The 17,578-nt window shown below is 39.5% G+C and overlaps 1 protein-coding gene across 1 annotated transcript in view; it reads right to left on the minus strand.

The window, feature by feature from the left end:
- LOC138683343 (potassium/sodium hyperpolarization-activated cyclic nucleotide-gated channel 1-like) overlaps window positions 1–17,578 on the minus strand; it is a 255,360-nt gene that overhangs the window by 26,677 nt on the left and 211,105 nt on the right. Inside the window, exon 6 of the mRNA XM_069775035.1 lies at window positions 7,743–7,983. Coding sequence (XP_069631136.1) covers window positions 7,743–7,983 — 241 coding nt within the window. The remainder of the gene's footprint in view (window positions 1–7,742; window positions 7,984–17,578) is intronic.

Genomic DNA, 17,578 nt, shown 5'->3' on the forward strand with positions numbered 1-17,578 from the left:
AAATGTTGATACAGAAAAAGACATTTTAGGCATATATTAATTTTGAAGGCACGTTTGGATGCAATAAGCCAATCCATTTTAGCCATTCTCTAATGACTTGTAATTTTTTACAAGACTGATATATAACAATTTTTTTAAGCCCTCTTATTTTCTGTAAAGTTAATACTGATACACTATTGAGCATATTTCAATGTAATACGCTTTATATATATCGACAGTATAATTTAATTCTTTTCAGAAAGGTTGTTAGTAATAATTATTTTTACATCAAGAAAGACAGCCAAATATACATGGTTAGAATACAATTGCCTTTGTAAAAAAATGGCATGTTATCTGCCCAGAGACATTTTATGTCTTTTCTTTTTTTCTATCTGAAGGTACTGCAAATAGCTGTGGCCAAGTTTTCATGACTAGAGCAAACAGAGGCAGCATTTCTTACATCCTGCCTATTTTCTCTTGTTAACTGAAATTCTCCTGAGAAAGCTCTGATTGATAGAAGAGAACAGATAGAAGAGAATCTTATAATCATTATATAAAATAGAAATGCAAGTCCTTATTTTATCTTCAATGCTATTTATAACAGAGCATCTATATATTTTTATTTTACTTTAATGAAGTGTGCTTTCTACCAAGAGAGACTAAGATAGTCTATTTATTTTCTTTTAAAAACTCATAATTTGGATTATATTAATTTAATTTTCGTATAAAAAAAATTAAGCTTAGATTCTAAGATAATGTGCCTAAGTACAGATTCAGCTTTTATACTGGCTGGGTCAAAGTCCAAAAGTGACTTTGCTCCATTCATTTATGCCTACTTTTGTTCAGATGGATGCCTGTTCCCTTTTGAAAAAAGCCACTTAGTTGCTTATGTATTCAGTGTTATGCTCTTGTCATCTTGAGTTTGGAAAATAATAAGTTACAAATTAGACTATTCAACTTGAATTTAAGTGGACTGTAAAAATATTGCACTTCATTTTTTTCGATGAAATTATTAAAGAAATGATCAGAGACTGTCAGTTCTGAATTAAATATTTAGATTAAATATTTAATCTAAACCCAAATATTTAGTTTAAATTCTACTGTGTAAAAGTGAAGGTACTTGCAAAATCATCTTCTGGTTTATCTGTGTTGGTCACTTCAGATTTCCAAGCTATACTGATGTGATATTTTGCTTGTGTCCAGTAGACGCTCTTAGGTATAAAGATTAAATTAATTTTTTTTATATTATTCATGAATTCACAGAACTAGAATTATAATTTGGTTTGAAGACTATGTTATTTAGATACCAGGAATTATTATTAGCATTATTATTATTAACATTATTAAATATATATTTTAGGTTTTGCTAATTAATAAAACTCCTAAAACCAAATCCACTTCTACCTTCTAGCATCGCAGAGTGAGTTATTTTCTTTCTAACTTCTTTAGAAGTCTCTTAGACTTTTAAAAAGAATAAATAGCAAGTTCTTCTGACTGCATAGTATTTTCTATATAAAATATGGTGTCAAAAGAACAACATAATGCACAACAAGGAATTATGCTATACCATGAGGAAACTGTATCCTCAAAATGGCAGACTAGTTTGTGCCAAAAAGACATTTCATTTTTAGGACCTCTTGCAGACAATACTTTTAGAAAAATGGTTTATACTGTTCACTTGAAAAGTATTTTATGAATGAGTTGGTAAGGAGATCTGGAGATCCTGCTCCCTTAAAGCATTTAATAGTGTACTTGCCATTAAGAATGTGAATAATCACATCTCAGAGAGGCTACTTATAATTAATTATGTATTTCAGTGTGGTGCTGGATTGGAGTATGAATACTGAGAGACTTAATTCACCAATACCTTGAATAAGAAGTAGCCCTATGCAGTGTTTTTGCAAAATGTAAAACTGTATCATATCATATTGTCCAGGTATAAATTACAAGGTGTAAAGCAGTGAGCAGACAGGCACTTTAACAGCATTTTCTCTATTTATAATCAATATTATGCTGCAAATCCTTAAAAGTAGAGCATCAAAAGGAAGTACCTAGAGTCTACCCAGAAAAAAAAGTGGCAAAATATAATCTAAAGTGACTCAACATTTCCCATGGTATTATTTTCCAATGCACTGGTCTAAAATATACTGACAGTTGCTGTTCAGAAATGAGGAAAAGCTCCATCAGTAATAGGTAGGTCAAAGTAGTTCTGTCTAACTGGCCTTCTACAAGCTGAAGCAAATGCAAGATACAATTTATTAGAATTTCAAGTGTGTAAGGATAACTGTTAAAACAGTATTAAATAATTTAGGCAAAATAAAATATTTAAAAATCTAAAGTATTCCATGAACTACATGTTATAAAAAATAAAGGGAGGAAAAGGCCTTTCCAGAAGGGAAGGAGAACTTGCAGAGCCAGAGCTTATGATGATGACTAAAGGAGCACTGAGTCACACATGGAACCAATTGAGTAAGAGAAAAGGAATTGTTGTAAAGGAGTTCTTTTACTAAAACCAACTTCTCTCTAGTTTATTGCACTCTTGTATATTTTTTTTGTTATTAATCATAAGACATTTTGAATCACCAACATATATAATATTATTATAGAGTGGTTCTGATATCATTTACTCCAGCAAAAATCAGAATTGCCTCGTATCAGTGGTATTACACCAGTTTATACCAATGTATATTGGTATAATGAAAATTAGATTAGTATTAGGTTCATTAGATACATTATTATTTCTGCTCTGTAAAGCCTCAGTAAATTATGAACTATGCTTCTCTATAAGCAAAAGACTCATATTCTTGTGCTTCATCTGTAAAAACTTCAAAATATTTGCTTTTTACCAATTTTATGTGTCTAGTGAGGAAGAAATATGCAATCTGTTCAGTAATACCTCCTACCACAAGAAGCCTTTGAGTAATTTCTAATACAATCATCTGGTACTCAGAAGAAAAGGTTCAGTAGGACTGAAACATGGCAATTTCCTCCTTACCATTTACTACTGGGATTATAGCATAAATGAGTTTGAAATACCGAGGTATTAAAGAAAAGAAACACAAATATATACTGAGACAGACAAAAAAATTGGGGAGGTCTCATTCTCCACTGCTGTGTACTTAACAAAGACTTTACATTTTCAGTATTGTAAACTGCAAATACTCAAAACCATGGACCAGAAAAAAAAAAAAAAAAATTTAGCCATCACAACATCCTCAAAATACAATTGCTTACATTTTTCACCTGCCTCCCAATTCTTCTCTGTCCCAGGAAGGCTGAATTCAAGTGTGTTCATATCAAACTTACAATTCAACTTAGCTGCAAACACACATTCAGTCAGGTTTCCCTACTTGCTGTTCAAAAGGGATAGGTGTAAGCACCTTCCTGCTCCCTTTCCAGCTTCTGAAGGTTGCTTTAGGCTTGTTCACACATTCTCTTGCCCCTTGCATTTTCTTCCCTTTCCCATCAATTTCATGCCCACGACATTCCCCTGCACTCACAGTTCCCCTATCTCATATCTTTGCACCACTTACAACCTGACTCCTACCCACACAGACCTCTCTCTGTTGACCTCCATCTCGCTCTCCACACTCTTCTGACCTCCCCTATGGTTTTGTCCCATATGTTAACATAGTCTACCTTCTCCTGGTCAGGAGTATCCACTCTCTCCTGACATTCTTCATTCACATTTTACTCTCCCTGCCCATCTGTCATAGTTTAACCCCAGCCAGCAACTAAGCACCAAGCAGCCGCTCACTCACTTCCCCTCCACCCAGTGGGATGGGGGAGAGAATCAGGAAAAAAAGTAAAACTTGTGGGTTGAGATAAGAACAGTTTAATAAAACAGAAAGGAAGAAACTAATAATGATAATAATAAATATAATAAAATGACAATACTAATAAAAGAATTGGAATATACAAAACAAGTGATGCACAATGCAATTGCTCACCACTCGCCAAACAATGCCGTTAGTTCCCAAGCAGCAATCCCTCCCAGGCCAACTCCCCCCATTTTATATACTGGGCATGATGTCACATGCTATGGAATAACCCTTTGGCCACTTTGGGTCAGCTGTCCTGGCTGTGTCCCCTCCCAACTTCTTGTGCCCCTCCAGCCTTCTTGCTGGCTGGGCATGAGAAGCTGAAAAACCCTTGACTTGAGACTAAACATTACTTAGCAACAACTGAAAATATCAGTGTGTTATCAACATTCTTCTCATACTAAATCCAAAACATAACACTATACCAGCTACTAGAAAGAAAAATAAATCTATCCCAGCTGAAACCAGGACACCATCCTACAGAAGCAGCTAGAAGGAGAAGGTTATAATTTTCATTGAGGGCAACCTTGTTTCCTGTTGTATGAAAACTGTGTCAGTCTCAGTGTGAGAAGTTCCATTCTCTTTTATTTGTAAAGAGAAAAGACATGTTTACTGCTTTGCTGAAAGTAGCAGCAATCCCATTCCTAATAATGGGGAAGTAGAAGATATTTTATAAAATGGAGTAAAGTGAAGGAAGACATCAAAAATCCATAGACATTTAGGAAAAAATAAGTATTGCGGTATTTCCTCAAAAATAACAAGATATGGTCCTGAAGAATCTGATGAAAGCAGCTATAGAGTATTAAAATCCTGGAATTCTCCATTGGTAACTGTGGCTTACGTCATTTCACTGATGTAGAAATGAATATATAACTGAGCAATATAGTGAAAATTAGCATCATGTATTATTCATTGCCTAATTCCTTTCCCTGCTATAAAAACTCACACAAGCACATCATGTAAGGACAGGGATTCTAAGTTAAGGCAATAAAAAGTTACTGTTTTCTTTAAATGTCAGTAAAAGGAAAAGGAAAATGGATTGTCCTGAATCTTTATGAAACAATCCTTCCACTGATCCATGTCTGTTCAAGACATAATTTATGGCACTCTTCAAAACATTTCCTCTGTGGTCATTACTGAAAGGTTTGAAAGAACATAGTCAACCTCAAATCACACTTTTTTTCTGAACATATTTATATATTGATTTTGTTATTCCAATAATTGGGGGACATTGTTTTTTGGTATGTTGACTGCAGATCTGAGAGAGTGTAGACTGGTCAGTATTTCTCACTTGCTCCCTTACATGTTTTGTGTATTCTGTCGAAGGGGAAGTGGAGGCAAGAGTAGGGGGGTACATGGCGTACGGAAAAGCATAATACCAGAAATTGCTTTCAAATTCATACTAGTACTTGGAGTAGACATGTTGGATGATAATATCCTTCAATTAGGATATTGAAGGACAAAAAACTTGTTGGGATCAAAATTAGCATCCTACATGCTGCTGAGCTAAGTAATGCTCCTGCACACAAAGTTTAAGAAAATTAGATTTATGAACACACATGAAGGTTAAGGGATAGGATGTTCTTCCCACAGGAGTAGCAATGAACAAACCACAGTATCTCTGTGGCTAGTCTTGTACTTACTCCTTCCCTCCAGAAAGGAGAAACCAGTGAGCACAGATGAGGAAATGATGCAGACAGTAATCAAGCCCAGATCTATGGAGGGCTCTCTAGAGTCACCACTCTGCACCTCCCTCAAAAATCAATGTAAAGCAGAGATGAAATGTAGCCTGATTAATCAATTCCATTGTTGGTTATCCAGGCACATTCTTTCTGAGAATTTCTAAGCAATTGTAAGGTTTATCTAGTTTCATGTGTGACTTATAACACCCAGATCCATAAGGAAGCCTGTTTTTTAATTAAGAACAAAGATCAGGCAAGAGAATTCTGCTTTCGTCAGGAAGCTTTACTCAGATTCTGATACACATTTCAGGGAAAGAACATCTCCAGAGAGAGGAGAATATTAGAATTTTTTTTTCTGCTTTGACAAGCCAAACATTTTTCAATTTGCAGTTGTCCACTATGCAGCTTGTTTCCTCTCTTTTCAGCTGCAGTCGAATAGGTATTTCTTCTCCAGGGTCTGAAACCAACTTCAGGGAATTCACAATGCTATGTGGTATTCTGTTAAAACAGGTCTGAATCGCAACACTTTAGATCTCAGGGCACTTCCTTTCTCAGGTTCTTTCTCCCTGTGTCCTCTCCTCAAGCAGCAGCTATTATCTCCCATTTTCCCCAGCAGCTGTTAGGGTTTGGATTCATTTGCCCCCATTTTTGCACCCCTCGTCTCATCCCAGCTGCAGTTTGGATGAACAAAACTGCTTTGGTATGTAGTGTAATAAGTTCTTGTGGTGTCTGGATATTGCAAATAGCTTATTTTTTGTCTGCATTCCTGCTAAGAAGGGTAGCAGATGAACAGGATGAGCTAAGTAGTTGTTTGCACTGCAACAACAGGCTAACAGTTATGTAAAATACTTTCATGTGCAATCTCCTCTGATCCTCTGCTGGTTCAGAGGAGTATTATGGCCAGATTCAGCACACAGGCTCTTGCAAACTCATTTTCATAAACTAGGGCACTGCTAAGCATAGAGAAGACCAAGACCAAGGTTGCTCTGTTTCTTCATCCTCAGCATTTACCTTTTCTTTCTCCTTAATCTCCTGTCTTCAGCATCTACAGTTTAAGCCCATGAGATAAGCACAAGACTTCTTTACTGAAGTGCTTCTACAAATACTGGTACAAATCACCTTGCAGAGGCTGCTGCAGAGTGACAAGGCCTGCTGGCCAGATCAGTAGGAGTTGCTTTAGCGTATTATTCTAAAATGGGATTAGTTAAGTAACTCTATAGCCCAATTCAAACACTGAGCCAAATTCACTTTTCTAAGCTTCCCACTTCTATATACCACTGATTAGATTTTCAACTGAACATTTTCTGAAAGGCTTTTGACTCAGTTCTGGAATAATTCATGGGATTCAACAGAAAATTAATACAATAACCAACTAACTGTAACTGTCATGGGTGGCAGTGGTACACGCAAATGTTCAATCAGCTTCTGGAAACCAGTCTTGCTGCTATTCACAGAAGCAGACACCTATTCTATTGCACAAAGTCAATTTACAGTCACAAGGAACAACATTTTCATACCGGTCAATTATTATATGTAAAAAAAAAAAGATTGTTTTAATCCAAATATAAAAATTTGGATGCCTTCATCTAAATAAACCCCTATTTTTCATTAGGATTACCAAATGAATTTAATTTGGATTAAAATTATGGTTTTTATTAATATACATCTGTTAGAGAGCTATCTAGTCAAATAGGGAGTCCAGTTTCTCATAGTATATACTGGAAGGATAAACATTGTTGTGTGCTAAAATTCAGTAAAAAAGCACTAATAACAGCCTGAAATATTCTTGAAGAATAACAAAATATCCCATATAAATAATGGTCTTTTATCCACTGTCTAATTTTGTAATTCTTACAGTGATTTTTACCTTTTAGAAGTACTTTACATTTATGACTCAAAATTTGTATCCATTTTTAAAGAAGATGAATCCTGCTTATTTTACCTTTAAATAGCTATAAAATTACTATGCAAATTATTATATTTTTATTGAAATACTGTCTGTTAAATAACAGTGCTCAATTCAAAATAACTTGAAAATTCAGGAAGGTCATTCTGTATCTTCAATAGTTATCCTTGCAACAGTAAGCAGACTCTGAATGTCTTATTCAGAAATATTTTGTGCACTCTTCACTGCAATTGAAATTTTCTAGGCAAAAGACACTCAGTAGACTTATTCTGATGTCTCTATATGTCTGATATCTGAACATGTTTTATTCTAGTGCATTCACTCCAATCTTATAATTAATTTTTTCCTACTCACCCCCAAAGTAAGAGCCATCTGTCAGCTTCAGCTCCTTGTTGGATTTGGTGATGACACCAGCAACACCGTGCTGAATGAAATACATCTTTTTACCCACAGCCCCTTCTCGGATAATATAATCACCAGGTTGGAACACCTCAAATCGCAGTTTGCTTAGCATGGCAGTCACAAAATTTGGGTCTGCATTAGCAAAAAGAGGCATTGTAGCAACCAGCTTCCGACAATTGAAGTTGACAATCTCCTAAATGGGAAAGAAACATAATGATAATAATGGTCAGCAAATATGTACATTATGATGGGCATTGAGAAAAGACTTTCTGCTTTCTTCACAAATAAGTTCTTTATGCTCTTACTGGGCTTTTCTGTGTTTCTTTCCATGCCTAATTTTTTTAATCTTTTCATTACAATTTCATCTGTTTGTACTTAAGTGATTGAAACAAGAGTGCAATACTAATTTGCATTACTGAGGTCAAAGGTTGCCTTCTTCAGGTGATTTTCACATTATTTATTATTTCCTTTGGCTTTTAAGGGAAAAAAAATGACAGAAAGATAAAAATTAAATAGGAATTACACTGGCTGACAACAAGATTAGCTGCTGCAATAACTGTATTAAGTGATAAAAGTTTTGCAAGCAGAAAGTTTATCCCTGTGTTTTCAAATATTACACCAGTAACATCTTTCTGATTGGAACAACTGCACTGGTAATATAAATGCACATTATAGTTAGCTGCAGGGCTAGCTGAAATCAAAAGGAAAATTTCCTTCCCAGAATTTAATTCATCTTATAAACACTGAGGCATACATTCCTGCCCTTCAAAGAAATGCATATAAAGTAGACCCTTATATGCAGAAAGCACTACTATTTTCCTAAGACTGCTACAGGCCTTAAGGGCGTCTCCCACCAAGAATATTTATATTTACAGAGCCAACTATGAGCACATCTACATGAAAGTATTAGTAGCAAAAAGCTATAAATGTACTACTTGCTTTAAACTAAAAAATGAACAATTCCTGAAAGAATTTCAAGAATTTCAAATTGTTTCAAGCTAATTCTTGCAGACCTTACTTTGTCTTAGGAAACTGAACATCGTCAGTTGTCATACAGATTTAACAGTGTATTGAAGAACTGGGACTAATCAGTATTAGACATGAAGAGGGGCTCAGGCAAGCAACATCTACTGAGTTAGCAACCCAAACATGACAGGAAAAGCATATATGATCATGTGTGTATAAATGCACAGAGAAGAAATAAAAGAAAAATACAAACAGCAGTCACCTAACTGCTTTGGAAACCTAAATATTATTTCAATGTCAGAGGAGCATCCCTAGCATTTCTTAAACCAAGACAACTGTTCATGACTGATGCAAAGGAACCATCCCACCTACCAGTGCTCTTGCCTCCTTGACTGAGGCCCCTTGCACTCCTGCTGGATGTTGCTCTTTCAACCTTCCATGCAACTGCTGTCTCATACTTACATATCTCACATATCCCATGCAGCTTGCTCTCTGGGCAGCAAGTTCAGATATGCTTGTCCACAGTTCAGACAAATTCCTTCCTTCTTCTCCCACCCACACCATCTGATATCCTGCTTGCAGACGTGATGGGAAAGTTCAGCTAATTCCACGGTATAAGCATCAAAACCATAATGGGTTCTTAAAATCAGTCCCCTTGCATCTGGGAAGGAGGGGGGGAATCTGCATTTGAAGGGTGTGACGGTCTGACAAATTATAGTCAATGTCTCAAACATTCGTTGAAGAACTTTGGTGGAGAAAACGGCCTCTGTAAAAACACTGGAGCTTTGTGAACAGGACAATGTGGCCAGAGGAGAGGGCCCCACAGAGGGTGGGACCGCACTTCTCCAAAGCCGCAATTCCTTATCTTAAGTGACCAGGAGAAGGAGCACAGCATATGTGCCTGGAGGAGGAGGCCCCGCGGAGGATGGGACTGTGCTTCTATCTTAAGCGGTCATGCCAGCAGGAAAAGAGAGGCAACTCTGTAATGACTCCCCCCCCAAAGCTCTCCAACCGATTCCAGAGAACCCCGGGAATGGGACTGCGCATGTCGAGACCATTGACTAACACACTATAAAAGAAGGGAGAACGAGTCCTCGGCGCGTGCCCTCCGGAACTGGATCTCTACGCTGGCTGGACCAATGCTGGACCCAGGACTGGTGAAACCCTTCTCTTCTCTCTTTCTTTCTTTCTTTCTTTCTCTCATTCTCTCTCTCCCTGTTTTCCTTCTCTCTTTTACACAGTCCCTACACCTCATCCTTTTAAACATAAACCGTTGACCAAGTCTGAGACTAGGAGTGGATCTAGCCGCCCCTGGGCTCCTCTTTGAGAAGGAGTCCAGAAAGCAAGGGGGTCTGCTCTGAACCTCGTGACTCAACGGGAGGGCTCTCCTTCTGATACATTTCACGTTCCTTTTTCCATTTCTTTTTCTACACCACCCTTCTCTTCTCAAACAGCGGCTTAACGACATGTTGCAAGGTTCATATTGATAAGTTCACTTGTACTTGGGCAAGATTAGCTAGGCTGAATTAATGTTTGTGGTAGGTTGACCCTGGCTGGACACCAGGGTGCCCACCAAAGCCGTTCTAACACTCCCCCTCCTCAGCTGGACAGGGGAGAGAAAATATAACAAAGACCTTGTGGGTTGAGATAAGGACAGGAGAGATCAGTCACCAATTACCATCATGGGCAAAACAGGCTCAGCTTGGGGAAAATTAACACAATTTATTACCAAACAACCAGAGTAAGGTAATGAGAAATAAAACCAAATCTCAGAACACCTTCCCTCCACCCCTCCCTTCTTCCCAGGCACAACTTCACTCCTGGATTCTCTACCAACCCCCCCAGCAGCACAGGGGGACAGGGAATGGGGTTTACGGTCAGTTCATCACATGTTATTTTCTGCCGCTTCATCCTCCTCAGGGGGAGGGCTCATCACACTCTTCCCCTGCTCCAGCATGGGGTCCCTCCCACAGGAGACAGTCCTCCACGAACTTCTCCAAAGTGGGTCCTTCCCACAGGCTGCAGTTCTTCACAAACTGCTCCAGCATGGGTCCTTTCCACAGGGTGCAGTCCTTCAAGAGCATACCGCTCCAGCGTGGGTCCCCTCAGGGTCACAAGTCTTGCCAGAAAACCTGCTCCACTGTGGGCTCCTTTCTCCACAGATCCGCAGGTCCTGCCAGGAGCCTGCTCCAGCTCTGGGTTCCCATGGGGTCACAGCCTCCTTCAGGAACCCACCTGCTCTGGCGTGGGGTCCTCCACGGGCTGCAGGTGGATATCTGCTCCACCGTGGACCTCCCTGGGCTGCAGGGGGACAGCCTGCCTCACCATGGGCTTCACCACAGGCTGCAGAGGAATCTCTGCTCCGGCACCTGGAGCATCTCCTCCCCCTCCTTCTTCACTGACCTTGGTGTCTGCAGGGTTGTTTCTCTTACATGTTCTCACTCCTCTCTCCGGCAGCTGTTTCTCCATGTCCCAACTTTTTTCCTTCTTAAAAATGTTATCACAGAGGCGTTACCACTATCGCTGATTGGCTCGGCCTTGGCCGGCGGTGGGTCTGTCTTAGAGCCGGCTGGTATTGGCTCTCTCAAACACAGGGGAAGCTTCCAGCAGCTTCTTACAGAAGCCACCCCTGTAACCCCCCCCCTCCCCCCCGCTACCAAAACCTTGCCACACAAAGCCAGTACAATGTTGATTGTTGCTTGAACTCCCCTGGTGTCGTTTCACCTTAATTCTGACAAAGGAAATCCACGAACCTGAGTCGCTCCAACTTTGGGACGCGACAAAGGGAAGCCATTGGCTACTAAAGCAATTAAGAGGCACGGGCATGATCTAAGAGTGAAGAAACAACCACCTTTCCAAGAGAAATTACATCCTTTCAAAATAAATCCAATGGAACTTGGAAAAATAATGTGAAACAAAATGTCTCACCAGGCACCTGGGAAGCAGAAAACTGTTATCTCCAGCAATGTCTTATCTTCCACTTAAAAAAAAAAGAAAAACCTGGGCAAAATTACTTCCTTGTGCTAATTCTAGGATACACATGTTATCTTCTGACAATCCCACAAGAAAGTGTCATTATATAATGGCAAGGTGGAAACAGAAGTGTCTGTAAGCAAAAATGAACTTTGACTCTTAACAAAGAGCAGTACAGTGGTTCTCTTTAACCTCGGCCTCAGTAGCATCACATCTTTATACTTAGATAAGTATAATATCTTTTTTCCTCTGGAATGTACCAAGGAGATACAAAAAATATATAAATTTACATAATTTTATTTTAATGTAGATTTAATTTCAGAATTATTGGGTTAAAGATAGAGTGAATGAAGAGTAAGATGCTACATCTTTGAAGTCAATCACTAAACTCCAATTGAATTCAGTGGGAATATGGGGATATGATTCCACCAAGAACATTTTATCTGAGAATTATTTAGAAGTGATGGAAATAGAACACTCCCATCACTTTTCACTGTACTGCCTCACTCTCCCTCACCCTCTCTAATTGCCATACTTCCCCTTCTTATGAATGTATTGGCATGCCTGAAACACTGCAACATGTATGGACTCCATGGCTAAGCATAAATGGGCTGGATTAAGACACGAGGAGACCAATCTGAGATCAAGAGCAGACTTCTTTGTGGTTGCATGAAACTTGAAATGTACAGGAATACATGGAAGGAATGGAAACCAGAAAAGATGGGAGGAAAAGAGCAGAGATTTGTAATGACTGGGAGACTCCTACTTATAGAAAGGAGGAGTGATCTGGCTATGACTTCCACCCAGTGCAGGCAAAGACATGGGTGCTACTGGTGCAATACTATGGGACAATACTATCTCCTCACATTGACATCAGAATCAGAGCTTAACCCTCCCCTGCCCCCAAACTAGTTTTGCTTGTAAAAACACATGGAAAATTTGAGCAAGACGTGGTGCTGTTTGCCTGAATCCAAAAATAATCTCAAGCAACAGCAGTGCAATGTGTGAACTACCAGATAAGTGTCATTGGCATTCAAGATCAGTGAATCCTGCTGAGTCATTAAGTCAAGAGGGGTAATCCCAGGCTACCCTGGTAAATTCTGTATGAGAGAATAAATATTTAAAAAGAGATTCCAGCTCACTGTCTTTCTAAAGGATGAGGAAAAGCCTGTTTTCCTTCTCATCTAAATAGGTAACAAGGAACTTAATTTCTCAGTAAAGCTTCAGCCACCACTTCCCTTCCAAGGGAAAGTTATTCTCTGCTCCCACTGCTTGCAGTATGGTTGCATCACACAAGAAGTCCCAGACTACATTCTTAGCTCTGTATGAGACTGCGTTACTGCAGTCTTGGCTGATGCTGGAAAGCTGACAACAACTATTACTTGTCTTGCCTTGCTCGGGGACTTTTCAATAGACTTGCTGCTTGTTTTCTGTTTCTGAAAGTGAATAACTCTGTCTTGCGTGTCCAGGAGGCAGAGAAAGGAAATTACTAAAGAAAGAAAGAAAAAAATTGACTGGAAATTATATAGACACTGGTAGGGAAGCACAGAAAAGGCTGGGAGAGTGAAAAGTTCAACTCCAGTCATGATCAGGAAGAAAGATAAAAATAGACCTAGGTGGAGTATTAAGAAAGAGAATGGGAGGAAAACAAAAAGAAGAAACACAAATGAACTAGAAGAAAGGGAAAAAAGGAGGCAGGAAGGCTGACTTTCAAAAACAGATCAAGAAACTTAAATTCCTGAACAAGTGAGAGCATGGGAGCACAGAACCTGGAGAAATGGTGTCTGGAGTGAAAGCTGAGAAGTGGGGCAGATGAAGTAAAAAAAAAGGAAATAGGAAAAAAAAGACAAGTGATCAGTAATGTATATTAATAGCTTCATAGGCAAGCATAATATAGACAGATGGGAGAATTCAGGCTTTCATGACTCCTCTGCACAGAGCCAGCCCAGCTCAACTGAAAAGGAATTCATCTCGTCTTGGGAAACTCAACAAAGCACACCCTTGGTGTAGGATTTTCACCCTTGGAACCTCATGTCGTCTTATGGCTCCATCTTCTGCCAGCCTTTTTCTCTTGATATATAAGCTATATCTGGATATACCCATGTATACACACACCTTACCTGCTCAGCCTCAGTTGCCTAATGAAGGTACCAACATAGCTACAAAACCATACTGCTGTGGTGTGGTGGGTTGACCTTGGCTGACTGCCAGGTACCCACCAAAGCTGCTCTATCACTCCCCCTCCTCAGCTGGACAAGGGAGAGAAAACATACTGAAAGGCTCGTGGGTCGATATAAGGACAGGGAGATCACTCACCAATTACCATCATGGGCAAAACAGACTTGACTTGGGGAAATTAGTTCAATTTATTGCCAATTAACACCAGAGCAGGATAATGAGAAATAAGAACAAATCTTAAAAATATCTTCCCCCCACCCCTCCCTTCTTCCTGGGCTCAACTTCACTCCCAATTTCTCTATCTCCTCCCCCAGAGCAGCACAGGGGGATGGGGAATGGGAGTTGTGGTCAGTACATTACGTGTTGTCTCTGCCACTCCTTCCTCTTCACACACTTCCCCTGCTCCAGGGGTCCCTCCCATGGGAGACAGTCCTCCATGAACTTCTCCAACATGAGTCCTTCCCACGGGCTGCAGTTCTTCATGAACTGCTCCAGAGTGGGTCCCTTCCACGGGGTGCAGTCCTTCAGGAATGGACTGCTCCAGCATGGGTCCCCCGTGGGGTCACAAGTCCTGCCAGAAAAACGTGCTCCAGTGTGGGTTCTCCACAGGGTCACAGCCTCCTTTGGGTGCATCTACCTGCTCTGGTGTGGGGTCCTCCACAGGCTGCAGGTGGATATCTGCTCCACCGTGGACCTCCCTGGGCTGCAGGGGGACAGCCTGCCTCACCATGGTCTTCACCACGGGCTGCAGCAGAATCTCTGCTCCGGTGCGTGGAGGACCTCCTCCCCCTCCTTCTTCACTGTCCTTGGTGTCTGCAGAGCTGTTTCTCTCACATATTCTCACTCCTCTCTCTTCCAGCTGCTGTTCTGCAGCAATTTTTTCTTTCTTAAATCTGTTATCCCAGAGGCGCTACCACTGTCATTGATTGGCTCGGCCTTGGCCAGCGGCGGGTCCGTCTTGGAGCCAGCTGGCCCTGGCTCTATTGGACATGGGGAGGTTTCTGGTATCTTCTCATGGAAGCCACCCCTGTAGCCCCCCCACTACCAAAACCTTGCCACATAAACCCAATACATGTGGCAATTTCAGCCGTTACATCCTAGTAATGCATTCATTTTGTTGATTAGTTTTCTGTGAAAGTTTATGCTAAAGTACAAACTTTCCTTATTTAAGACGTTAGAAGGTGGAAAATTACTTGGGGAGAAAGAAATGTGCTTTGTTTTTCTTTAAACTGTTCTTTTATTTAAATATGAGATCATTCAGAGCAATAAAATACATTTCCCTGAGTCTTAATCACAAGCAGCACTGCAATTTCAGATGCTTGTGTATTACTTGAAATATCATCTTTGGAAGAAAGAAACAGTAAAGATTATGAATCTCTTTCATGTCAGTTTATGTAGCTCAGAAAGTACTAGGAGAAATAGTTCTGTATTTTAAAACAAAGGTAACAAAAGAACAAACTGTCAAAATAAAAGTTGACATTTCATGCAAAGTGTCCTGGTTTCAGCTGGGATAGAGTTAACTGTCTTCCTAGTAGCTGGTACAGTGCTATGTTTTGAGTTCAGTATGAGAAGAATGTTGATAACACTGATGTTTTCAGTTGTTGCTAAGTAGTGTTTAGTCTCAAGTCAAGGATTTTTCAGCTTCTGATGCCCAGCCAGCAAGAAGGCTGGAGGGGCACAAGAAGTTGGCACAGGACATAGCCAGGGCACCTGACCCAAAGTGGCCAACAGGGTATTCCATACCATGTGATGTCCCATCTAGGATAGAAACTGGGGGGAGTGGGGACAGGGAATCGCCGCTTGGGGACTGGCTGGGTGTCAGTCGGCGGGTGGTGAGCAATTGCCCTGCGCATCATTTGTACATTCCAATCCTTTTATTATTACTGTTGTCATTTTATTAGTGTTATCATTATCATTATTAGTTTCTTCTTTTCTGTTCTATTAAATCATTCTTATCTCAACCCACGAGTTTTACTTTTTTTTCCCGATTGTCTCCCCCATCCCACTGGATGGAGGGGAGTGAGTGAGCAGCTGCGTGGTGCTTAGTTGCTGGCTGGGGTTAAACCACGACACAAAGAAAAATCTTTCACTATTATTTTCTTTGAGTTAATTCTTTGGAGCCAGACTAGTACCAGATTATGCTGCCTAATATATCTTATTTAGAAGAAATAGTAATGATTTTGTGTCACCTCTACACCAAGAAAATACCAAGTGAAGCTTTAGGAAAGGATTAGGAGTGTGTTATATAGCTAAAGTAGTTAAAGGGCATGAGTGATTCAGACCTACATAGAGCACATGTTGATCTAGTTCAATTGTTGCTCTCTGTTACACAAGAACTAAGTTGGAAGTGCAACGGTCTACTTTATGTAAGAGATTGGTTAGGTAATTACACTGGCTCCCACTCCTTTATATTGTACCAGTTTTATCACTCATCTTGGCCTTCCTGGCTATTTTTTCAAACTGATATTAAACCATCAGGTATTATAATTTTGCATGGGTTCAGTATTTCTGGATGACTGCTCTGATGCATCTCATGATGTCACATTTACAGAAGCAGCTGCAAGGCTGTCCTAGCTGTGACCGGGGCACGACGGTGACCCACAGTATGCTACTTCTGTGATGGCATCTATAAGAGTTTTTAGGACCTTTTCCCCAGGAGAAGATTTTTAGATAATGGTGGTGCTTTTAGGTAGATTGACTGGAAAATGCTGTTGCTAGAAAAAAGCAGACAAAGTTCTTGAAAGTTCTCTTTGCTTTTTCCCACTAATCCAATTGAGCTAATAAAAGGTACTACTTCCATCTACAAATCGTGTCCTTCTTATGTGTAGGCCACCAAAGTCTGTTTATGGCTACATCGAAGAATTGCTTAGTTTCATTAGGTCACTTCTACATACTATTGTAAAAATCTAGTGCATAACTTTAACAATGCATTTTTTTTTTTCTGAGTGTCCCTCCTTTACACTCCGCTTTCAAAGGATGAGTAACTAAATCAGTCTTAATTTCCTGGCTATTGAAAGGAAGAAATCACCTTATTAAGAAAGCTATTTTTTCTCTTAGAAATAATTCACAAAAGGAAAATTACTGAGCAGGTGATTAAGAGAGAACTACAGGAAAAAGCATGATATTTAGGGATTTGGGGTTATATGGGCAGGTTAAATATATTTAAGCTGGGGTTTAAGAAGTCATATTCTGTATGTGTTCATGACATCCTGTAATTTTTTTACCCATTGGTCAATTATAGTCAACTTAGGCAGAAAGGAGGCATCACACAGATATTAAATTCTCACAGGTTTTATGACAGCATGCAATCTGGAGGACTAGGATTAATAGTCCACTGAGGGAATGACTACATCATTAGCTCAGAACTTGTTTAATGCCAGAAAATCTACATGCGGCAACAGGATGCAATATTCTTTATTTCTGGTGCACCTGAAGTTGTTCAAATTACTTTGACACATTGTATTTACTCATCTATACAGAGTGTATCACTTAAAAATAAATTTTGCTCAGAGGCTTTCATATAAGTAATAATGACTATGTACATTTTTCTCTTTGAATGGGATTTCCATGATTTTTCCATTTTTCAATTACATTGATCACTTTTAACACAGAGACCCTGCTGAAATTTTACTTACAAATAGGGTGACTCTTGGATACCATCATTTATGTCT

Source organism: Haliaeetus albicilla, chromosome W (genome assembly GCF_947461875.1).
Source record: "Haliaeetus albicilla chromosome W, bHalAlb1.1, whole genome shotgun sequence".
NCBI lineage: Eukaryota > Metazoa > Chordata > Aves > Accipitriformes > Accipitridae > Haliaeetus > Haliaeetus albicilla.